Consider the following 25,152-nt stretch of genomic DNA (forward strand, 5'->3'; position numbering starts at 1 on the left):
TGTTCAGGCTTGATGTCATACTGACCAGATATATATATATTTTTTAATAGACATTGTATATAGCACCATAAAGTATTGTGACACACTATTTCTTGAACATACACAGACTCATGAGACCTGCCACCTGAAGATTAAAGTAATTATGGATGTCATGTAGTCCTTTAAACAATTACTCTCATGTAGACATGAGACATTGAGTGCCATGGGTGATACACAGACTCAAACATTTACTTTAGAAGCCTCCATTTTCCTGATTGACAAATGTCAGGATAAAGAGCATAAAAGTCATTTGTCTTCATACAAGTGGTCATATTTCTGATGAAGTGACTCCCTGAGATGGTAAGCACATTGTGGCATTTAAAGAGTGCTTTTTAGAATAGCTAATTATCTGCCAACATTTCACAAATGCCTGTAATAAATATGTTTTTAGTCTTTCTAATATGGCATCACTTTAATTATATTGATGTAATTATATACTCTTTGATGATTTGTTGATGCTGGAGTCTTTTATGCAAAACACTCCTAAATTCATTGAATCCTTTCTAATCTTGTGTCAGTTGTGTGTTCCATAAACACATTTTTAAGAGTGACAGCATTATTGTGTTCAGCAAATAAGCTTCACTCTGCGTGCGTGCGTGTGTGTGTGTGTGTGTGTGTGTGTGTGTGTGCATGTGTGTGTGTGTGTGTGTGTGTGTGTATGTGCATGCGTGCGTGTGTGGGTGTGTATGTGTGTGTGCGCGTGCACGTAAAAATTCATTTAGAGGTGGCACTAAATGCATGCAATGCTATTTCCATACTGCACCCCTGATTTACCCGTTAGAATTCAGAAGTGCAGTTTCACTAAGACCCATTTTAAGAGATTTTTTTTTGGCTGTTCTTGCATGTACAGAGCACACATACAGAGGTCAGACAGACTGTCGACAGCAAAGAGAACTGGAGGTAATACATGTGTCTTTTTAGATACTTTTCATAGATATCCAAACACATTCAGAGAAGACAGAGGGGAAAGTCAGCTGTCTGGAATGTTCCAAAATAAATATTATAGGCTTTTCTCAGTTTTATTCAGTCTTCAGACAGCACTAAAGTTTTATTCTAAAAACAGTTGCAGATCTGATATGCTGTCCTTCAAGCACAAGATTCAGCAAAATTTCCTAACCTTCAAGTCCTACCTGGAGGAAAGTTTTTTCCATAAGAAATACAGAGCGAAAGCTCTCATTCGTCACATCTGATTCATCACCTCATCCTCTGATTCCATACTATCACTGAAATGATGTTACTCACAACCCCTCCAGGATCTCTGGACCATTATCAGGGAAGAAACTCATAACCCTTTAGTATGATGATAGAGAAAGGCAGGGATTTATTGTCCACTTCAAACGTCTCTACTCTGCATCCCCTGACCAATCAGCAGCCTCTTTTAGAAGTGGATTCCAACAACCCACAAAGGCAACCATTGTTCTATCAATAACATTAGCCAAAACTGCCATTGCCCAATACAGCGACAGGTATGTCGAATCAAAATCTGTTATTTCTTTGTTAGTTGATGTGTATACTGGAAAAAAGATGTCGGCACCACAGTGTAACTATAGTAGTTTACACGCAGTTTGAATAAGGCCTTTCATTAGTGTAAAAAGGATATCAATGGACATGCTGAGGAGCAGGAGGTCGCAGAGAGAGCAAATACACTCTCTGTATACTACTGCGAGACAACCACAACAAATTATGATTCTCTCTTAACCAATAACATCAAACCTTCAGCACCTGTGGCAGTCTGACTTTGAACACAGCAATTCATTTTGCTTAAGTAATTTTAATTAGTGGAGCTATCATTCTATTATTTGGTTAATTGGTAGCCAATTGTGTCGGGGGGGTGGGGGGGGTGGTGGCTTTCACGCCCTTAGCCAGGTAACTGACTTTTCAATTGAACAAGGGACACAGAAAAGAATCTGTCACTTTGGTTTCAGTAATTGAGGATTGAAAGGGCAGGGTGCAGTCAGGGCTTTTCTGTGACCTTTTAGTGTCTAACAGAGAAAAGAAAGCCATGGAAACAACTGATTGAACATTTCTGCAGCAAACTATACATGTTTGACAGCCAGTTCAGTCCCCGAATCCTTCCACAAGCCCAGATGAGCAATGTGCCCTATATGGTGAGAATGAACATGGAATCAGATTGGAGCCTGACAGCTTCATGAAGACGAGTTATTTGTGTGTGCCTTATCAGAACCTGTCACTTCAAATTTATGACACACTCCATCTGTGTCAGACACAGGCAGGCACATGCGCGCGCACACACACACACACACACACATACACGCACACACACACACTCAAATGGGTTTGAAACAGGCCAGTGTTACACATTGCAGACCAAGTTTGGGGCAGCTCAAGACAGATGGATTGATAACTCTCTCTCCCAGCCCACCCTACACACATTCTGCACAGACCACAAACAAGATGACCAGGACATATTCACATTATAACATATTTGCTGTGCAACTAAGAAACTGTTGCAGCTGTGCCTAATTGTTCAGCCAACCTGTAGGTGGTGTGATGGTGTGTGTGTGTGTGTGTGTGTGTGTGTGTGTGTGTGTGTGTGTGTGTGTGTGTGTGTGTGTGTGTGTGTGTGCAATATGAAACCATGATGAGGGGCAGCCACCAGACAGCAGGAGCAGGTTGAAGAGAACTATTCAATTGTGAGAGATGGTTCTTATAGCTGCTAATAATAATGAATGTTTTGCTACTCAGTCATTGTTTTGTTTGTGTTTTGTTGTTGTTTTTGAAACACCCTCTTCTTACACCTGCCCTTGCCTGTTTAGTTTTAGAGCTGCGTATATGAAGTTTTTTTTAGTGTTGTCTATCTCTGAACGAGAAACATTAACTGCAACAAAGTAAGAAATTCCATGTTCATGTTAACCTTTCTTACACAAGAATATATATCCACAAGCATACATAGAACAACTTCATGATGTGGGGAATATGAACAGTGTTAAAGTTAACCATGGCTGTGTTACTATCACACTTCTTGGCTAAACTCAGATTACTAAACCTATGCAGGTAGAGCATTATCAGGAGTCTCTGTGCTCTGTTCAAGCATGATGTGTTTTATTACACTACTCACTGACAATAAGGTAAAACTAAACAAAGAATGACATTTCAGGAGAGTATTCCAGATTTTTCCAGTATTCCAGTATTAAGTTGTAAACCTCCTAATAGAAGAGCCCTATGGCTTCGTTCTCCTAGCAAAACAAGCCTTCAGGGCTGTCCTATTAGGAGGTTTATTACTTGTTCTAGTTAACTAACTCAGAGTTTTCACTACTCCCACTTTCTGGAACACCCCCCACCAAAATTGTAAAAAGAGGAAGAAATGCGACACAGTTATACTGGGGCATCATTTAAGTATAATCTTGACTCATTAATGTTAGACATAACGGTTACCTACAGACTTACAGGGGACATTTTACTGTACCATAGTTCAGTGCAGGAAAGTGTCAAAAGTCTCAAAGTGTCTGTGAAACTCTACCTTAGATTTACTTTTACATTAATTGTGTGATATGACTGCCCTCTTCTTCCTCTGTTTCTGTTTTTTGTTTCTGTCAGTCTGTCTCTCCCTTCTCTCTCTCTCTCTCTCTCTCTCTCTGTCTCTCTCTCTCTTTCTCTCTCTCAGAGCCCATTCTTTCTTCCCTCTTTTGATGTCTGTGGTCCATTGAAATGTCCAGGAAAACAGCAGTGGTACTGGGGGCCTTAGAGCTGATTTGACTTTAAAGGTCTTTGTTGCATCAAAGGGATGGCCAAAAAAGCAAATGGAGCTGATGCGTGTTGATTAGGGATGGACTGAGGGCAGGAGAGAGAGCGGCAATGCTAAGGTCATTCCCCTTATCTATAATCACATCACAGCAGGCAGCAGCTGCTGCTTCAACCAATCATAACCGCTCATTATTCACTAGCCAATCAGACAGAAACAGAGGGTACAGTTCCATTGTGTAATGTGTAATTCTGTGCAGCATTGTGAAATGTCTGGTCAAACGAATGTGCTGGCTGAAAATGAAGATTTTCTTTCTTTTTTTCTTTTTTTTTTGATTCAGTTGAGATTCAGTCACCATGACAGTTGGATTAAGTGAGTGAAATTGTGATTTATGGTTTTAGGCTGTTTAACCAGATATGAGGAGTCATGGTGATTCATGTATAAACGTACCCTCTGTTCTAGGCTCTGAATTCCCTGTCACACTTACATTGTAGAAGCCTGTTCTGGAAGCAAAAGCAATGCCCACAGAATCCCAAATGGATGTTGTGGTTTAAGGGGATCAATATCCCATGCTTCTTATTAGGCAGTGAATTCTGAACAACCTTGCCTCGTTAAAAGAATTTATGTCTGAGAGTGGTGTGGGAACTCTAATCTCAGTCTTATGTCTGTGGTCTCATCCTCTACTGGCTGAAAAAAAAAAAAAGTAACCTGAAAATCGTCCAATAGGACTAATGAAATCGGTGTAATGAGTCATGTTTTTGACAAACGATTGATTAAATTAAGTATTAGGAAGATGAGGTGAAGATTGAAGTTTTTGACACCAGTTTTAACCTAGTGGTTACATTGCACCTAACGACCGGCCAGTGCTCCAGTGCCTGACTATATAGATGAGACAGTTCAACTCAGTACTTGACAGTTTCAGTGTTAAACAGTGTTGCATTAAACTGTCCCAAATTCTGAGCACTGAACACAAAGTTGTTGTTGTTGTTGTTGTTTTTTCTTCCTCTTCCCTTTTTTCTCTCTCTTTGTGTGCAGTCGAGGCATTTTGTGCAAAGCATCCTATCATTACACCACTTTAGTAAATGTGAGGTTGTCTTGTTTATATGAGGAAAGAAGTATCATTTGAATAAGCTTTTAATCTGCACAGAAATGACCCCAAGGACGTTTGTGTGGGAACAAGTGATTTTATCTGAGAGCAATCTTTTTAGCGAAATGACTCGCTCTCATTAGACACAGCAATCATGGCTTCCACTACAGGCATAAGGACAAACCCAGACCTATCAGTACAGAAAGAAGATGAATAGCAATAAGATATTATAGCTTTCCATCAGAGGGTTCCTTGAGAACTAAATTACATGGATGTCAAAATCTATCGTGTGAAAAAAGAAATGAAAGTTCTGCTATATCTTATTAAATGTCAGGGCTCACAAATTTGACAATAAACTATGTGTAAGAATACTGTGAGGCCATCGCTAAGATTTCTTAGGCTCTTATCAGAGATTCATCTGCAGACAGAGTCTTTTGTGTCACATACTTGCCGACTGATATTGTCTCAGTATCATCAGTTGAGGAGTGCAGGCAATGAACATTTTAGAAACTTTCATTCTTTCATTTTTCTCTCTCCCTGTCTTAATTTGTAACATTCATGATGTGATTTTGGTAACAGAGTTGGGGTTTTCTTGTTTGTTTGTTTGCTTGTTTGCTTTTTTAATTCAGGATGCAGTCCCAACCATATCTGTCAGCTCATCACTTCAACACTCCAACACCATAACAGCCATGTCATAACTGTCGAAGAAAACAACACAGAGAGAGAGAGAGAGAGGGAAAGAGAGAGAGAGAGAGAGAGAGAAGGGGAGGCAGACAGACAGAAGTCACACCTAAAAGATACACATCTGTGTCACAAAAAGTTAAAACTCTGTAAGAGCTGGCACCGTGGTCTCAGCTGCAAAGCCGATGTGGCCATTATCTGTGACAAACTGTGGCGGGTCAGGGTCCCGACTTTATTGGGATTGCTGGTAAGTTGCACTACGTCACACTCCTCCCCTGAGGTGTATTACTCAGAGGTAAAGGAAGTGCTATGCTGATAAAAAAAAAAAAAAAAAAAGCTCATTAAGAAGTATTGGTGTTCACATGGCTAGAATCCTTTTAAATCAGGCCAAAGCACTGTCTTGGCTGGCAGATTGTTGGCAGTGGCCAATAACGCTGACCCCGAGCGAGAAAGCATAAAACAGTATTCTCTCAGACCATGAGTCTCAGTCACACAGAACAAATACTCTAAACCTGAGACACACTGAAAGCTTAACTGGCTTTACTGCCCTGTCTCAAGCCCTCAGGTTTTATGGTTTTTATGTTCTATAAAGATTTTTTTTTTACAACAAAAGCAGGATAAAAGGCTATGGGTTAGACAAAGGAAGATGGTCATATGTGTATAAACTCTCACGGCAGTGCTCTTGAGAATAGCCAGAATTTACTCTAGAGACTGCGAGTCAATATTCACTGTCACTTAGTGAAACTTTACTCACCCAAGTTTTTAGTGCTTGTTCGAGTTTTCAGCTTACGTAGAAACCAGTGATGGAACATAACGTGTGTCCTGACCCATCACTACCCATGTCATTGCTATAGCCCCGGTCAAAGATGTTTGGCAGGTACAGTACACTTCAATAAAATGTGCCTAAACCTTGGGTGTAGAACCACCTGCGATGAAAGTATTTATCACTTTGGTCTTGGGTGAAGCCAGTTTTATGTTGTTTCAAGGCTAATCCAATGCATGCTGTGCTATAGTTGTACAAAAAAAAAAAAAAAGGAATGTTAATGTGAGCACACAATGAATCTTCTTTTTTTTTTCCCTAAAGATCATCTCTCTACAGTGTGCGTGGGTAAAAGCACCACCTTAATCAGAGCTCTGTCTGAGATAACTACGGCTATTGAGAGACACAAAGCATTTGTCCGTTTGCGCCTTTGTGACAAACAGCCAATGCTCATCCAAATGCATTCATTGTTCAATGTTATTCAGAGTAGATACCCTCAAAGAAATCCACCCTGGGTTTTTCCATCACCGCATTTACTTTACAGTCATTTTTCAGATCTTGGACTAGATCCTTAGAAATGTCAATATTACCTCCTACTCAGAGTGATCATGTGGACAAGGCAGATTCATGTTAATGTAGAGAGGAGTATAATGGGGGTAGGCTAAAAAAACAAAAACTGTTAAAATACCATATTATATTCATACAAAATATTATAAATTTAGACTTTACTTATATATCTAGTGTTGTATGAATGTGTTGCACACTGAATGTTATGTACAGAATTAGGAGTTGTAGTATTTTGATATCAGATTTTGATTTAAAGTTCTGTCTGACCTGACACTGCACAGTCCAGGCTACACAATAAACTGTTAAAAATTTTATTGATGGGATAAAACCCTCAGAGAGGGACCATCTTGTTTTTGGACAGGGTCCTAAATTTGGAAATGATAAAGGGCCAGCAAGAGCGCACAGCAGCCTTGAGTTGAGTGTGCAAGGGCAGTGTGTAATAACAGCAGTGTTTTAGAGAAGCTTTACTGCTGACAGGACAGAGCTGACAGGTGAAAGTGCTTCCCAGGCAGTTAGTGGCCTAGCTTAGCAACTAAGCATACACAATGCACTACAGCACAACTAATTAGCCATCCTGTGTACGAGTGACACATGTCTCCTACCTCTCCATTAGTCCATCATCACTTTCTCCTGGAGAAGGCAAGAGGGATTATTGGACACGGGTTCTCTCACATGTGCTAATAGTAAGCTTCATTGTGGTTGTGCTATAGCCTACCTACTGGCTCAGTCCCTGAGTTTCACCCAATTACAAATCAATTAAATGCTTCAAAGTCCTCGTCTAGGCAAGGGAGGTGTGTGTGTTGGGCTTGATAAGGTTCACCACAGGTGTTCCTAAGCTGGCAATGTCTCTCTCTCTCTCTCTCTCTCTCTCTTTCAAGTTTCAACTTCTTAGTTTTTTTTTCCCCCCACCCAATTGTTAATGTGTCTAATCAGTGCAAACAGAAAGTAATTTGTTCAGGGCTATGAGTTAATTAAAATACATGTTGTGTCTCTCTCACAACTAAATAAGGAACATTCTGGACATTCTATTTTTAGCATCTGTGGCGAGAGCGTGTTGTGAATGTGTGAATGGCAGAAGCGCTGTGTCTAAAAGTAATGTATATTTACACTACGCTATTCATCATGTCATTAGACAGTAACCTTATACTAGTTCATTAGCCAATAATGCAGTCACTGGACAATGTTTCTGTCTCTTTGACCTTCTCTCACTCATACCGCCCGTTTCTCTTTCTATCCTAGCTCTGTGAGCCCTGGCTCTTCTATGGTGTGTGTGTGTGTGTGTGTGCGCGTGTGTGTGCGCGTATGTGTGCGCGTGTGTGCATGCGTGTTTGTGCGTGTGTTGTTGTTGTGTATGTATGTGTATATCTCTGTGAGAGAGAGAGAGAGAGAGAGAGAGAGAGAGAGAGGGTGGTTGCCTTGGTATGAGGGATCAGGGTGGTGATGGGTTGTCTGCCATTTGGGTGCCCTGCCACGACCCTGTCGTTTCAGAGGCGTCTGCGCTCTGCTGGAGCGTTTCACACCCGTCTTACGGCCCATCAGTTCTGATGACAGGACACAGGCTCTGATTTGACCCCCAGGTCCAGTTGGTTCTATTCCAGCCCGGTCAGTCTCTGGGTCATCCAGCACCTGCCTGCAGGTAGAGCACAAGTAACAGAACTAGGCCTACCTTTATACTCAATTTAATATAACTAGGCAGATGAACAAATGAAAATGAGTTAATTATCAGAATTACTCTAATAAATCCAAAAAAAAAAAAAAAAAACTGTCTGTAGAGCTGCAATGTGTGTTTCTGTGTCAGTGTGTGTGTGTGTGTGTGTGTGTGTGTGTGTGTGTGTGTGTGTAGGCTTGTGTGTAGGTGTGTCACTGTGTGCGTGTGCATGGGAGTTTGCTCAGTGGCCCTCTGTAGTCCTCTCTTTATGACTTTCAATGTTTACTGCAAAGCTTGTGTGTGGTTGCATTCCCCTGTAGCTCAGCTAGTGACAGAGCACACAAATCATTCCTGTAAAGATCTCTCACACACCCACTGTTGTGGAAAGCAGGTGTCAGTCCGTAACACTGTCTTGGTTTAAACTAACGAAAAGCACCGGCAGAGCAAGAGCCGCCTGCTGTTGCCATAGAAATCCAAGGTAGGTGACCATGTGCAGCAAGGATTAATAGAGAGAGAGAGAGAGAGAGAGAGAGAGAAAGAGAGAGAGTCTATACAGCTCATTCAAATATTTTCTTATGAAAAAAAGGTGTACATTTTTGTTTTCAGTTAATTTACCTGTCCCCCTCTTATCCTTATGCTTACCTTCTTATTCACTGTTCTTACCGAGTGGAGGACATGAACACAGAAGTGTTTCATCATCCCCTTTTAACACTGCAATCGTTTACACCAGTTAGATGTATGTTTACACAGCTCTGCTCATTTGTAATCACTGGAAGCAGTCATATTTTAATCTCTACATATCTCCATCCTACTGAGAAAATCTGACCCCTAGTGGATATCAAGGGAACTGTCCCTTTGACACTGTTCTCACTTGTGTTTTGGAAACAACACCAACACCAACAACGACAGCAACAGCAACAGCAACAACAACAGTCTCTAAAAGACAATGAGAACTATTTTTTTTCCAGTCATGTGTGCAATGCCATGCCCTATTTAAATAATGTATTTAAATATAATTTTTTTCATCTGAATCTAATTTGGTTTTTATGCCCCCACATTCATAGTGAATTCAAATTGGGTCATTAAAAAGGAAAACAAGCATTCAAAGCTATTGGAAGGATGTTGAAATGGGTTCTCTGAATTAGTCTTTTTTTTCCTCTGTGGGATTTTTTTTTCCAAATATCCCCATAGTTTAATGATCAAATGGTCCTGTGTTAAATATTTGATGGTGAGGCCCTGTGTGTGTGTGTGTGTGTGTGTGTGTGTGTGTGTGTGTGTGTGGGTGTGTGTGCGTGCGTGCGTGGCGTGGTTGTGTGTTTTTATGTGTGCGTGTATGTATGTGTGCACGTGTGTGCGTGTGCGCATGTGTGTGTGCAGTGTGTGCGTGTGCATGCGTGTGTGTGCGTGTGCGCGTGTGTACGTGTGTGTGTGTGTGTGTGTTTCGTGTGCTTTTTGTCCTGGTGGAGCTGATCTTTGGTCAGACTGAGACTGTTGCTGTTAAAATGGTACATGAAGAGACATGCTAGGCAGAGAGATTGTCTGAAATTGTCTGAAATCACATAAATACTGTTTTTCTGTTGAAAAGATGTCAAAAGAGTACAACAGCTTTTTGCCTCACACGTCTTTCCATGAAAAACATTTGCTGTGTCCCAGAAAGAGCTCCCTCATTCGTGTTAAACACAATCCTCACTCTTATTAGCCAAGCGCAGGGATTGCTCTCCTAACACAAACCAATAATTTTGACAGCGTACTACCTGATGGAACACAAAATTACACAACAACTAGTACTTTTAATGAGTCAAATTCATTTCCACAAAATGAACTGATGTTTTCCAAGGAATGCTGTATTTGCAATGCAATACTAGCATTACACTAGCATTAGCAAAAGGACGAACAAAAGTGATGTGTGTGTGCGTGTGGGTGCGTGTGCCTGTGTGTGTGTGTTAATTCCTGTGATGTGATATAATACCTGCCTCTTCCAAGCCTGAGTTCAAAACCAATAAAGTTTGTTGAAAGAGAATATGAGAGCAAGCTGACGCTCCCACCCATTCTGTGTTACATCCCAGTGGTTAAACCTTTTCCACGTGCTTGCAATGATTAAAACCTACAAAACCCATGGGCTCTCACTGCACTCACACAGGCCTCTCCGTCCATGAGCAGTGGCGTAGCAAGTGGCCCTTTCACGCTTGGCAGAGAATTAGGCCTACGTCAGACTTGTTATTAATGTCGTGGGCATTGGAGAGCAATTTCCACTCACTGGGCTTGGTCACCTGGGACTCACTTAATGGCAAATTGTTATGCAAATCCAATCTAATTCAAATTAGAGCCACACAATTCCAGTCCGGAAGTATGGTGCATGTGTTGGGTATATTAATTTACATCATTACGCCAGTAAATTAGCAGTAGCCGATTTTAGCGATTGATTAGTGTTGTATTTTATGCCTGTGTTAAGTATTGTGCCAACGAAGGATGTAATTAACAAATAAAAAATCAGTACATTTAGCATATACATTGACAGGATGGTTAATAGTTTCCTCTACAGCACATGTAACACTCCTGGTATTGAAGATGGACCACACGTTTTGAAAGTGAATTTCTTGCTTTAAACTACCAGTGATTTATTTTATCAATGAGTTAGCCTGACTGAGTGTTTGCTCTCCCGTCTAACGAGGCTAAGCCAACACTGCCGCATGATAGGGGGATGCTCTCACAAAAAAAAAAAAAAAAAAAAAACAGCATGGGACAACTGCTGTCATTAATTATCATAACCTTTCTTATATTGAAAGGGTGGAATCATCCTGTACTTGGGTTCCTCAAGTCTGATCATGGAAGTCCACAGTCCTATGATCTCCACCTTCTCCCCATAATGTGAGGCTGATTTCTACCTAAGAAACAAGTGTGTATACTGTGTGTATACAGGCAGTCAGAGACCACAGAGTTTGGTTACTATGAAATCTAAAAGGAGAACAAAAATATCTATTTTCCTTCGTGTTTAAACAGGGACACCATTGCAAGGTTCCCAAAAATAAGTATTTCATATATTAGTGGTTTATATATATATATATATATATATATATATATATATATATATATATATATATATATATTACTGTTTGTAAGCTGGTCTGTTTACCTGTGTTGTTTGGTCAGTTGTTGCAGACCGCTTTTCTCAGTGACTGACCTCTAAAATGGGCCGTGTGACCGCAGGCACGTTCCACAGGTGCGCTGGACCTCATCTCTGTGCTGTTACATGCTACGCCCGCTCACGGCACGTCATGGGACATATGAGGTTGCTCCGCATCACGGTCCTCTCCGACAGCTGCAGCTCTTATTTTAGAGCCTGGAATACATCGTGCCAGGCATTACTGGAAAGGTGCGCTCTCCCTCGGGATGGGGATCTGAGTCTTACCGTCTGCGTCTGGGTGAAACGCCGCTCATATGAGCCCGCCGCGGCAAGAGTAAAGCCCTGTCACATCCAGCTGAACTTTCTAAGTATTGATCAGAGCCTTTGAATGGAAATGCTCTTTCTCTTTTACTGGTACCTCACATGGGTACTGAGAAGTGCTTGCCATGTGACATCTCTTTCTCACTTTTTCTCTCTCTCTCTCTCTCTCTCTCTCTCTCTCTTTCTCTCTCTCTCTCTGTCTTGTTTTTCTCCTCTCCTTATCTCTTTCTCTCTGCTTCCTGCCCCTTCATTCCTCTCTTTTTTCTCTCTCTCTCATCCCCTCTTTTTCTCTCCCTCAATCCCTCATCTTTCTGTCCCTCGCTTCTTTTTATTGCCCCTCCCCCATCTCTCTCTCTCTCTCTCTCTCTCTCTCTCTCTCTTTCTCTCTCTTTTCCTTGGAAGGGATTGTCACTCTGGTCAGGAGGGGTGAGTCTTCACACGAGTGTGGGATGATATTCACCTGTAATTAAGCATTGCTCCACTGAACTCATTTTAAATGTAGCCCGGCAGCTCTGCTGAATTATAGTGTCAGACAGCCTTATAAAATGCTCAATTACACAGTTGTGTGCATTTACACGTGCAGCATCTGCTCAAAAGGACACTCTACGAGTCTTTGTTTTCTTTTCGGGTGGCCAGGGGAACCTTAAAGAGGTGACTATATAGGAATGGCAATGGAAGGTGCTGCCACCTTCCAGCAAAAGCTGTCACAGTTTCCAGCTGTAAACAAGCTCGGGATGCTGTCTGTAGGAGGTGCAGCAGGGAAGCTATTTTAGTTGGCCATTCATGTGTGGGAGGAGAGGTCATAAATCAATCATCATTGAAAATCACAAACCACTATCTACCTCCCTACCATCTCTGTGCTCCACATTCACCCAACCAGCCTTTCTGCCTACCTGTCTTCTCTCTAAAGGTAAGCACAATTTTTCACTGTCTCTCATCACTTCGAATAAATTGGACTACACTGGATAAGTGGGGCATTTATTCAACCTATAGAAGTCAGTGCTCAGAGAGCAGTTAAACAGCTGAAGTGAGGATCTTTGATCTCACAAAGTAGTTTCCGTTCTCCCTTTTTTTGAAAAAAAAAATCTACTCATTCAATGTCCAGGAGAAGGTCAGTGAGGCACAACATCAGGGAGAGGGAGTGTGTCTGTGAGAGTCTGTTGAGATGAGATGGCTGGCCATCTTAGAGCATGGCATGGATGAGATGCTGGAAGTTGCAGGTTATAAAAGTGTGATGTTTCAGTGGAGTTATATGTGTGTGTGGGGGGGGGGTGTCTTACTGTCTAATTGTCATGTTTGTATGTGTATGTGAGTTTAACATGTGTGAATCACATATCATTAATGACTAACACTATGCTTGGCAAAATGTTTAGATGTTTTTATTTCTGGTGAGGACTTTCAGTAAACCAGTATTTATTAGTGTTGAGGAACTCATAAAATAGAGTATTGCCTGGCACCTCATTGTGTGCAAGTGCACTTGTGTGTGTATGTGTGTGTGTGTGTGTGTGTGTGTGTGTGTGTGCACGCTGGAGATGTAGAATGGAGTCAGGTAGACATGCAAAAATCGTAAAGCATACCAGTAGACGCTGCTGTGCTTTCCACAGGTCTCTTACATGGTTTGAAACAAATACAAACACAGATTGTATTTAAGAAAAAAAAAAAGCAGAAAAACAGAAATAGGGCAAAACACATCAGCAATCTGTCTACAAAACAATTAAAATGTTTGTTTGCGTTTTGCCATTTAACGGCCTAAGTGCACCTTTTTATCTAGGAAAGAGTTTGCACAGATTTGATCTGTGAAGTATGGTTGACTTTTCTTACAGCAGCTTTCATCAAGAAAAACAATGGTCTAATATTAGCTGATATTTACTTTGAGTTTCTGCAATTTACAGTTCATTTAATGTCCTTTAACACTAGCTATAATTTCTCTGTTTGATTGCGTTGGTCACAAACAATTGCAACCACGTGTTTAACCGCTTGTTAAGTAGTGTACAGCAAACATGAGTGTTTTTCTGGCTGGTTAGTCAGTCCAGCAGTATTTTAGGCTGAAGATTTGTGGTTCAATCACCCCTGTGTAAAATCACACTGGTGACATAAAGGTCAGCTAGCTTTTCTAACTCTCAAAGGACAAAAGGTGATGCAGGATAGAGGACAGTACAGCCAAACATACACACACACACACACACACACACACAATCACAGACAACAGCCCACTTGCTGCCAAGGCATGTAGTACACAGGGAGGTCACAAATACTGAGTCATTCGTTTCATAGAATGTCAGAAAGAGCACAGAACTATAACAAATCAAATCAAAGACCAGAACATCAGCCCAAAACAGGAGAGCCAGGTTATGTGCTCTGGAGTGACTTTTGTTCTGTCCCTCTCTGGTATTCGGAACAATGTCATTTGCCAGAGCAGCGTCTTCTCTTCAGAAGCTGTTCACTCCGGTGCAAATCGACTCTGAGTATGAGTGAAGTAGTGAAGGTGACTCCCTCTCTCACTCTTCAGAGCCTAAACCTTAAATCTACACACTCCATACAGAAATGCTCATATCTGACAAAGAGGACGAGAAACAATAAGTGTCCAGCATGGTGATGTTGACAGATAAAGCTGGTTGCGTAGATGACACGGCTATCTATCTATCTATCTGTCTATCTATCTATCTATCTATCTATCTATCTATCTCATTCAAATACAAGCAACTCTACTCAAAGATCAGTGGTTTGAATCTGGGTCTAAATGTGATGTGGTTTTTGTCCTCCATGCTGTATCTATTTCTGTTAATCCCTGTCTCTCTCTGCTGGCACAATAATGTTGCTGTGAGTGATGTCAGCAGAAACGAATGCAATGTCCCACACTGAGGTGTTGACTAGTGCCCATAACATGCTGCCTTTTTCCTCAGGGTACAGAAACCAGAGCCACCATGTCTGAGGGGTGAGTGTCTAACATAATGTCTCTTTGACAATAAACAAGGCCGATTTCAGTATTTACTTGTCACTACATGATATTGTTTGTGATTATGTGTTTGTGATTGTCGACTTGAACACCCTGACGTTTAAAAACAGACCGGTAAGGACATTTGCAGTATTTTATTGTCTGTGAATTAGGTCTCGATTTATTCATGGAGTAGTATTGCAGTGTGCAGGATGTTTTCTCCTCACTAATGATAATGACCTCACTTGTTTGAATGTCAGCATTAGTCTAATTTATTCACTAAATTGTATTCTCTCTGTGAACATCTCAACATTGACTTTGTGGGCGAAGAGTGAACTCAATAATTCTAACCACCACAGAGCAGATTCCACGGTCCTGATCTGGCGGTTAACGATCTTGTCAGGGAGTGTTTCCGTGGTGATGCTGAGCAGTAATGTTTAAAACTTTGCCCTCACTGTAAGTGTGTGATGTAGTGCTTAGGCCTATATTGGGTGGCTGAGCTCCCTCGTTTGGGGAAAGCAGCAGTTAATCGGCTTGGACGCTGAAAGCATGCTCCACAGAGTGTGTGTGCGTGTGTGCGTGTGCGTGTGTGTGTGTGTGTGTGTGTGTGTGTGTGTGTGTGTGTGTGTGGATTAGACTCCTCTGACAAGCCTGTCCTAACATGACTCCAAAACATTCTCAAGCCGCAGCTGAATTTTTTTTCGTTTTTTTCTAGAAAAAGAAATCAAAATACTCAGCAACTCGCAGACTCCTGCTGAAGGTGAGTGAAACACAGCCGTCTAACCTCCTCCTGAGGCTAAATAATGTGTCAGCCCCACCAAAAATTGCATCAAATCCCATGTAGATCTCTGTTGTTTGTTTGTTTTTTAATCTAGTTTTGCATACATTGTTTCTTCTGATGGAAAACTCTTTGACTTAATAGTTCAGTAACCTTCTTCGTCATGATGTTTCAGTCCAAGTTGCTAAAAAAGGCAGAGAGCTTGCTGATAAAGGAGATAGAACAGAAGAAAAAGGAGAGAGAGGACACACTGAGAGAGAGAGTGCCCCCCCTCAAAGTCTCTGGGCTCTCCGTGCAGGAGCTGCAGGTAATGACAGGGCTGATGGTAACTGTACGGTGGAGCAAGTCACAGTTTTACTATTTATTTATGCACTATTCATTTATCATCAGACATTTGGTTTCACTGAACGTTTAAGAACCCGTTTTTCTGTATGATCACAATACAGATACGACCATTTAGCCAAATTGTCAATATACATAGCAGCGATTTCATATTGAGTTTATTAAAAAGTAAGTACAATGTAATTATTTTGTTGTGTCATTTCAAATGCTGGCCATCTTTTACTACAGGCGCTTTGCAAAGATTTGCACCAAAAGATTGACATAGTGGATGAAGCACGTTATGACCTTACAGTAAAAGTGGCCCGCAATGACATGGAGGTATTTAGCTGCTTTTTCCATCATGTGTTCAAACGTGATTTTGGCATTATTAGTGCAGTGTCATCTGTAATCTGACTGTAGCTGACAGATCTAAGGTTTTCAACATCTTAAGCTACTCTGATGAAATGTACAGAGACTAAGACTTCACTTGAGCTTAAGAATGCTAAAATGAGGATGTGAATCTGTATTACATTACACTGAAATGTAGCTAATGCTCTTATACTGAGTGACTTATGTGCGAAAACCTAACTGCACTTGGTTAGGCATAATCATAACAACCCCAATCACCAATCCCAGCATTAATCCAAAGTAGTATGCACTTAAACTACACTTTGAAATAGTCTTACTCAATTAGGGCACCCTACACTTATTTATTTTTTTTTGTTCATTTCTTTTCATTTATTCATTTCTTTATTTCTTTATTTTTAAACCATTTTTAAACAAACCCAAACATTCTCTGTGTCAGATTCAGTCTTTGACTCAGAAAATTTATGAGCTGAAGGGAAAAATGAAGAGACCCAATCTGAAGAGGGTAAAGAAATCTGCCGACGCCACTCTGGGGGCCCTGACTGATGCCAAACTAATGAGGGCTGACTTTAAAGCCAACCTCAAGACTGTGAAGAAAGAGGACGACAAGGTAGGTCTCCCATTAACTAAACCCTACACTCTTCAGACTGTATTTGCTTTGGACTGAGTAATGTTAGACAACACGCAGCCATTCATCTGAAAAAGGGGAGAAAATCTACTTGGGCAAACTATTTCCAAATTGTTTTGGATGTCAGGGCTTACCCTCTTAATCGTAGTGCTGTTTATCACTTAAACATTTTCCTCCATCTGCCCTGTAAGAAAATCGTTTTTAATTTTGCGTGTGATAGCCCTCATTTAATTAAATTACATTTCCTCTCTTTCTGCCCGTATCTGTCAATGAGATGTGTTTTTAAGATCTTTCTCTTTCCACTCTCTCTCTCTCTTGCTCTCTATTCACCCTCCCCCCAACCAACAGAAAGAGGAGGTGACAGATTGGAGGAAGAATGTGGAGGCTATGTCTGGAATGGAGGGACGAAAGAAACTGTTTGATGCTGGTGGACAGTAAAACAGCAGTGACTCGACCTTAACAGAAAAAGAGAACTCTCCAGAAAATGCAAAGGGCAAAGGTGTATCTGGAAACCAGTAACATGTACCATAGCACTGTTGTCATTTGTCTGAGTTGTTGGATGAATATCTGAACACATACTTTGTGGTGGGGAGATATTTGCATTGTTTATCATAGCACTGACTGCCATAGAATATTAATTTAGGATTTACCGCTGGTTTGTTTAGCTCTGAGAAGAGCATTCAAGCATGGAACAGGCTTATCAAATTGACTGTAAATATTTGGTAATTATTGTGTTTAAAGAAAAACAAATCACTGTGCTGTTTAGTTTGGCCTACCGTGTGTGCTGATTTTATCATGTAGATGAATTTAACACATTAAACTGTAATTTTTCAATAAAATAGAGAGTGGAGAGTGGGGCAATGTCCTTCAATAGGAAAGGGAGCATACACTATGCATAACACATAAAACGAAAAAAAGTGAACTTGCCTCACCTTTTAAGCTATTTAAATTATACAAACTAGTTAAACTATTTAAATTTTTAAACAATACTTCCCATTTTCCCACAGCAGATGGCGTGACCTTTGGTGGCTGTTTTAGAGTCTCAGCCAAGCCTCGTCCTCTTTTGGTTTAATCATTTTACCAGCAGGTGGCACTAAAGAGTCTAAGGCACACTCTGACCAACGTAAGGTTTCCAAAAACTGCCCAAGGGAGTGCTCACCATTCACATTTGATTACTGCTACAGTGATACTGTTACAGTGCAAAACACTGTAATAATTATTTCATATATAACCCTCTTACTATTAGTATATAAACATGTCAGAGATAAATAACAGCTAAGAAATGCATGTCTTGGACAGACTCCAGGCCACAGAGTGAGTGTGTGTGTGTGTGTGTGTGTGTGTGTGTGTGTGTGTGTGTGTGTGTGTGCGTGCGCAATTAATTGTAGGATGGATGAATTATGGAACAGTGGAGGCACGCAAACGGAAGGGAGAGGGAGGTTACATTATCCTCTGCCATATTCAGGTCATATACATAGTTATCAGGTTAACAGCTGAGTAGCACAGCCTTTACAAACACACACACACACAGAGAGAGAGAGAATCACATGAATTGTAACTGGATGGTCTACAAACCCAGAATAGAAAAGAAATTGGAGCTTTAGTTCAAATTTGTAACAAAAACAAAAAAAAAACAAGTTTTGATGAAATGGTTGCACTCTCAGGGACTGTCCCATGTATGCAGGTTTTGTATTTTATGATTAACAGATGGCTCAGTTTGGATTGGACACAGACGCCGTCTCGGTTGTAACGTTAACCGTCCCACACATTGTTCTGGATGACCTTTCCTGTGGAATTACTTCCAAAAGGTTATTGACGTGTTTTCATCTGCTTTGACTGTCAGTAGGTTTGGCTGAAAATCCTCAGAAACACACACTTAACATTCTTCTGTCACATGCAGTGGACCTCACTGTCCTCAAATCAACGGAAAATCAAAGGCTTTGTTATGCTCCTCTCAGTATGAACCCTGGGATTGCATGATTTAGTTGTTGCGTGTTTGTGATGAGAATCACTCTGGTCTGAATTTCAGGTTGACATTTTGCTGTTTTGGCTGAGTCAATGAAATCACAATGAGTAATTCAACTGTCTCAGCTGGTGTTCTAACTATAAATTCCAGATTGCTCTAGTTTATTGCAATGTCCCTAATTAGACTTAGTGTGCCCTCTACGTTGTTTCTTTCCTCAATCTATCTCTCTCTCACACTATCCCTCGGTAGTTATGAGCGACATGTATTACATCTGCAATGTCAGCAGTGGCTACAAACCAAATCTGGTGTAACACAGCCAAGTGTACATGTTTGTTCTAGACTAGCTGTCACTGAAGACAACATCCCTATAGAGTAGACCCCTGAGCTCACAGACAAACTGTCAGGCATAAAACCAGAGCCCATGGAGTATACCTGGTCCCTGAGTTCCCATAGTAACTTCACAGTCTACTACATATACCTACCACTGATAAATGTGACTCCGTAATATAATGTGGAAATTAGTTATGGAGAGGTCATATGTAGAGAAGTGGGAGGAAAAGTTCACTTCTGAAAGCTTGAGAGAGAGAGAGAGAGAGAGAGAGAGAGAGAGAGAGAGAGAGAGAGAGAGAGAGAGAGAGAGAAAGAGATTTGTGATTTCCTGCAGGACAGCATTATGTCCACGCTTAAACAAATTTACTCTGGAGTCTCAAGCTGATTGTTCAGAACCAAACTGAAATAACCACATGGGCAGTGCCTTGTTTTTTCTGCAAATGGCTAAACCCATGGAGCCAGCTTTCATGGTATTTTAGGCAGTGTTTTGTCATGATGGTATCAACCATTTGAGTTCTTAAAATAGGCTATGAGTCTGCAAAGTATAGACAGGAAAGCTACACAAACAGCTATGCATGTGATCAACCCTCTGTTTGAGTATTATAAGCAATCACAAACGATCATGATAATATCATGAAAAAGGTGAATGACAGTAAATGTTTTTAAATGACCATTTTTTGTATCCGTATTACGTTTATATTCCATTACATTTAATACTTTCATTACATAAAACATTATGCACCCCACTGGGGAATATTCATTGATTAGTTGTGTAGAATGAGCCAACATAATGGAGACATGATGGAGATGATATCAGCTCTGGTGAGGTTTGATACTATAAGGGTAATATTAGCATTATCAGGCAAGATTAACAGAGTGTATGCCAAGCCTTCAACATTTCATACATCTGGAAAGGGATTTTATAAAAAACTATTTTATTGCTTCAGCAAATGCTTGAAATTATAAAGGATACACTAAATTTCTTTAGTTGATTAATTTGTTTGTTTAATGAGAACAAAAGAAAGAAAGAAAGAAAGAAAGAAAGAAAGAAAGAAAGAAAAATGTAGTCTTTCCAATGATCCCTCCAGTGCTTTGAATCATATCTGATAATTGTGAACTGCCTTTCCTTCGCCTTTGGCTTCCATGCTACAATCTTTTCACATCTTTTTTTCCCCTTTTACCCCCAGTTAATAGCACTTCCTCTTGGTATAAGCCAACATGCCATTTTCTGCTGAAACTGCCAACTGACAGAATCAGTAATCTCTTGTTACACCACTTTTTACCTTGGCTGGCTGCACGAGGCTTCACACCTTTGAAAATTATATTTTTGCTGTGTTCACTTCACACAACGATACCCCTTTCTCAGAATGTTGTTGTGCCATGTGCATTTTGCACAGATCAAGGTCGGTACTTTGGCGTGTATTTAAAGAGGTGACAGGTTAAGTTAAATTCAAGAGGACGCTGACTGTGCCCAGCTGTCAAAGGGAACACATCCAACTGAGGCTTTTTGAGGCAGGTGATTCAGCTGGGGTCCCTCTTCCCCCTTTTTTCTGCCTCACTGTCAGTCAGGTGCCTATAGAGCCTGAAGCTAAATGAATTTGGTTGTGCTCTCCTTCTAGCATATTACACCAACTGACGATACTGCACCGCTCCTGCTATGCAGTGGTTGGCTTCTTTTGCAGTGGTTGACTTCACACGTCTCAGGCACTGACTGAACTGCAATGACTGAATCTCATTTTCATCATACTAGCTGTCACTGCAACTGCAGGACTTAAATGATCAGGAGTTACTTGAGGGTTTTCTTTTTGGTCTTTTTGATATTCCATGTTGCAGTGGGGGAAAAAACAAGGGGCAGTCAGAAGACATGTGAGTGGGAGGAAGTCTGAGAGACTGATCTTTAACTGCTCCATCCACATGGTTTACAGGAAAGGGATGTTTTGAGTGTGGTGTCGAGACTCAGGTTACATCTACAGCTTAACCACGTGATCTGTTTGTTTGTGTGTGTGTGTGTGTGTGTGTGTGTGTGTGTGTGTGTGATAATAATCTCACCACATTGGCCCTATGAGTTCAGCAGTGAGCCATTAGAGGACAAATATGTGCATGTGCACATACACATAGACACAAAGCACTTATCACACCCACACAAACACACACACAACCACACACACAACCTTACACCTCTCAGTGCCTTCAGCCCCATCAGCAGTGAATTGTTTCTGCTCTATAAAATTACCTGCAGGGTTTGGGGTCGTGCTATGTGAGTATGTGGAGAAATATTATGGTCTGCTTTACTGGTGCATTTGGAGCTGTCACTGTACTTGTCTGGGACACTCCAACAAAGTCAAACTTGTTTGGTTTTATTGATGGTCCTTACCTATGGCTCAGTATATAACAATCATAAATCATCATTGACATCTTTGACATGACATTTTAAGCATGGGGTGAACTTAGTTTTTAGCCTTTTAATGTTTTGAAAATCTGTTGAAAGACCGTTTGTTAGATTTGTTATGTTATCTAATCTGTCACGCTGGTGGTGTGGTGCAGGACCCAAGTGCGAGACACGATGACGAAACGGAGGACTTCACTGGAACTGAAGATCAAAATACAAGTGCAAACTAATAACAAAACCAATAACAAAAAGGTGCAGCATGACTGTTGTGCAAACTAACACAAACAACGATAGACAAAGGACAAGGCAAACACTAGGACTTAAATACAAGGGAGAACTAAACAGGGCAAAACAGGATTGGATAAAATTAACAAGGTAATAATTAGAGAAACAGGTACAGGTGAGGGGCAGAGACAGACAAAGAACAGGAGCACAAAGACATGTCAAACCAAAAGTCCAAAATGACGGTGCAGGTTGTGACATAATCATTCATCATCTGAAGTAGTTATTGTCAGTGGTCCAAACCTTTCATGAAAGTATACAAATGTGTAATTTACAGCTCTTTCCCATCTCCAGTACCCAGAATATGTGTTGCCTGTGCTACTACAGAATGATTCAAATGCCGCATGCAGAGTGTGTTGAAAAGCACTAGCAAGGCAGTAGCAAACAGCATAGTGCTATATGAGCTTTTATACACCCCATTTCGCCTATAGATTAAATTTCTTAAGTAGGCCATTCAAAAAAATAAACAGTTCTTATCTAAGAATGTCAGACAGCACTAGGCTGGATATACCTACTGTAAGACCACGTCTGGATTCCAGTGAACAGAACTGGTTAAATCCCTGTGTAAGCTTCAGTATTCTTTCACGTTTGATTAATAAAAAAAAAAAAAAAAAAACTCAAACTGTTTACAAAGTCATTGTTGAAGGGCAATCATTTCTACAACTATGTCTGGACATGGTGAAATAAAAGAGGTATTATGGAAATAAGCATTGGATTCATTCTGACTGAGTATAATGTATTGCATGAGGTGTGATGGGGGCTCGTTTTATCAAGAAGGGGATGTTTATAGCTCAGGTCACCTTTGGCAAGGGTGTGCTGAATAAGGCATAAGTAGAAAGAGTGCCTGTAATTTACAGCAAAACTTACTGCTCACTGTGCAGGCAGGCCATCTTTGGGAGGAAACAGTGTGACTAACTTAACACTGACGGCAGACAAAGTTTAAATTTAATTGGAAGTGATTTTGTACAATTATGCCCATTACTTCTGTCACTACTGCGTTCTCCTGAGCATACCTAATAAAGGTGCAGCCAGTGTACCTATCTTTAAACTGTCTGTTACCTCAGTGAATACTTACTGCAAGCACATGGTTATCTTCCTTCTACACTGTGTGTTTCACAGAGAGGAGCTCCAGCCCATTCAAAAAGAGTACTAAATACAGAGGAGAATACATTCCTTCAAGGCACAAGCAAAGTCAGCAAAAGCAGGACAATTTGCAAATACATTCTGATAACAGGATATCAGGGTGTATTTGTGAGATTTCAAGTTATAACAGGATAGACAGAAATGAAAGAAATTCTTCTCTTGGAATGTTTGTTTCATCTTACAATTCTGATCATCCACTTCATTAAATGGACTCACATAACAGAAACATGGTGCAAGAAAAGAGTTCAAGTCTATTCACCCTGTTTATGTTTCTGCCCCATGTCACTTTTTGGAATTATAGACGAGGAGAATAAGATCATTGCAAACTGAATGTACACTAGGTCGCACCAAAGATTTTTGCCATCTTTGACAGCGGGCAAGTCCCACATTAAGCAAGGTGGATATCATGGCAGAGAGGGTTTTGACAGTCAGACATATCTGGGATGTTTTGGCCAAAGGAACACTTTCATTAGTGTCTCAGGGTTAATGTCAAGATAAACAGGAATGTCAGAGATAACTGGGGTATAATTTAGCAGGTTTTTCATATGTAACCAATAATAAAGCCCCAGATTAACATTTGGGTCTTTCAACCACCATTTCCCAAACAACTTAACATCATCCCTTTTTCATAATTGGAAGCTATTTCTTTCAATGCAGCCTGACTGGTTCCAGGCAAACATGAATCTTTTGTTGCAAGGATGTAGAGATGACAGATCAGACAGAGTAGCCAGTGTCAAATGTGTATTGACTTGATGACACTGTGAATGAACTGTCTGTGACCATCATTATTATATTGTTTATGTTGACACATTTCTCATCCAGGCAATCATTAGTACCCATAATGCTGACCCCCTGTCTTCTCAGACAGTCAGACCGCTGGCAAGACCAAATGGTACAAGAATACAAAAGCTCTGTGTGGTAGCCTGACATTCAGCACTTCTTAGCAAACCAGCATCGCTGCTCAAGATCACCAGGACTGCCTCTGCAGGCTCATTTTGTCCACAAAATGGTTTCAGTATGAAATAAAAAATTCTATTTCAGCTTGTCTGAACAACCTGAATGTACTGAAGTTTTGGAATACCCATTTGTTCTAGAAACTCTGAAAATCTCTCCTTTGGAGAGGCGCCATACAGCAAATATCTTGGCGCTGGCTATGTTCAGACAGCTGATTTCATCATCAATACCCCGGTCAGTTAAGTCAGTTAAAAAAGTACATTTGGTCTCTCTGATGCACTCTGCAGTGGAAGACAGGGGGAAATTTTAACAAACATAAGAAAAGAAAACCATAGAAAGCAACACAGTTGCAGCCAGTCTGGCATCACTAATGTCTGCTTTAGAGGACAGACACCTTAACTCTGCCATGGCTTGGCTACCTAAGGAACATTATTATCTTGAGACTCACTTGCTTAAGATATGTAAATGGAGTGAACAATTTTACATTTACAAAATTTCACATTATGCTTTGCATACTGCACATATTACTTTAACACCCATTTACTGTCAATCCATTTAGAAGAGATTATTTCAGACCCTCTCACCCTCTGATTTTAAAACAAATTTTCTGAAGTGTTCTCTAACCTCAACTCAGCAGGATCCCAGAGTGCAGAAGTTCAGAGATTAGAGCAGAGCCAAGGACAGAACTACGAGAGAATAACCAAGGAAATCTTTATGCTATAAAGCACTTTTAAAATCAATTACCACTTTGTCTGATGTTTTCACATGTGTTCTTTGACTGTTGCCAAGACCACTTAACACTGTTCAGACTGCAACTGCAGACAGAGAGAAATGACTAAAGTACAGGTGAAGATTGACTGAAGTTTATATAGGCTGAAGGTTCTTTTGTGCTCTTTTTTGTGGCAATAATTAAGTATTCAAATGCACTCCTATTCTGAGACAACACAGCATAATTCTTTAAAGTCGTAAACAAAATACAGGTAAACGGCGTATAAACTCCAGTCTGCACTTTAGTAAATATTACTGCTTTCTCTAATTTTTACTCTCACTTGTGATCACTTTCACTTGTGATTAAGACGTCACTGGTCTTTTTTTAAATAATTCCCTTATTTACATTCAAAACTCTGATT

At 40.5% G+C, this 25,152-nt stretch overlaps 1 protein-coding gene across 1 annotated transcript; it reads left to right on the forward strand.

Moving 5' to 3' along the window:
- Positions 1-11,673: 11,673 nt before the first annotated feature.
- On the forward strand, positions 11,674-17,396 carry tnni4a (troponin I4a). The gene is made up of 6 exons (XM_030765617.1): positions 11,674-11,943; positions 15,581-15,625; positions 15,819-15,950; positions 16,214-16,303; positions 16,770-16,940; positions 17,307-17,396. Exons 1-6 carry the CDS (start codon positions 11,674-11,676, stop codon positions 17,394-17,396), a joined length of 798 nt encoding a protein of 265 aa, XP_030621477.1.
- Positions 17,397-25,152: the final 7,756 nt, after the last annotated feature.

This window comes from Chanos chanos, chromosome 1 (assembly GCF_902362185.1).
Source record: "Chanos chanos chromosome 1, fChaCha1.1, whole genome shotgun sequence".
In the NCBI taxonomy this organism is placed as follows: Eukaryota; Metazoa; Chordata; class Actinopteri; order Gonorynchiformes; family Chanidae; genus Chanos; species Chanos chanos.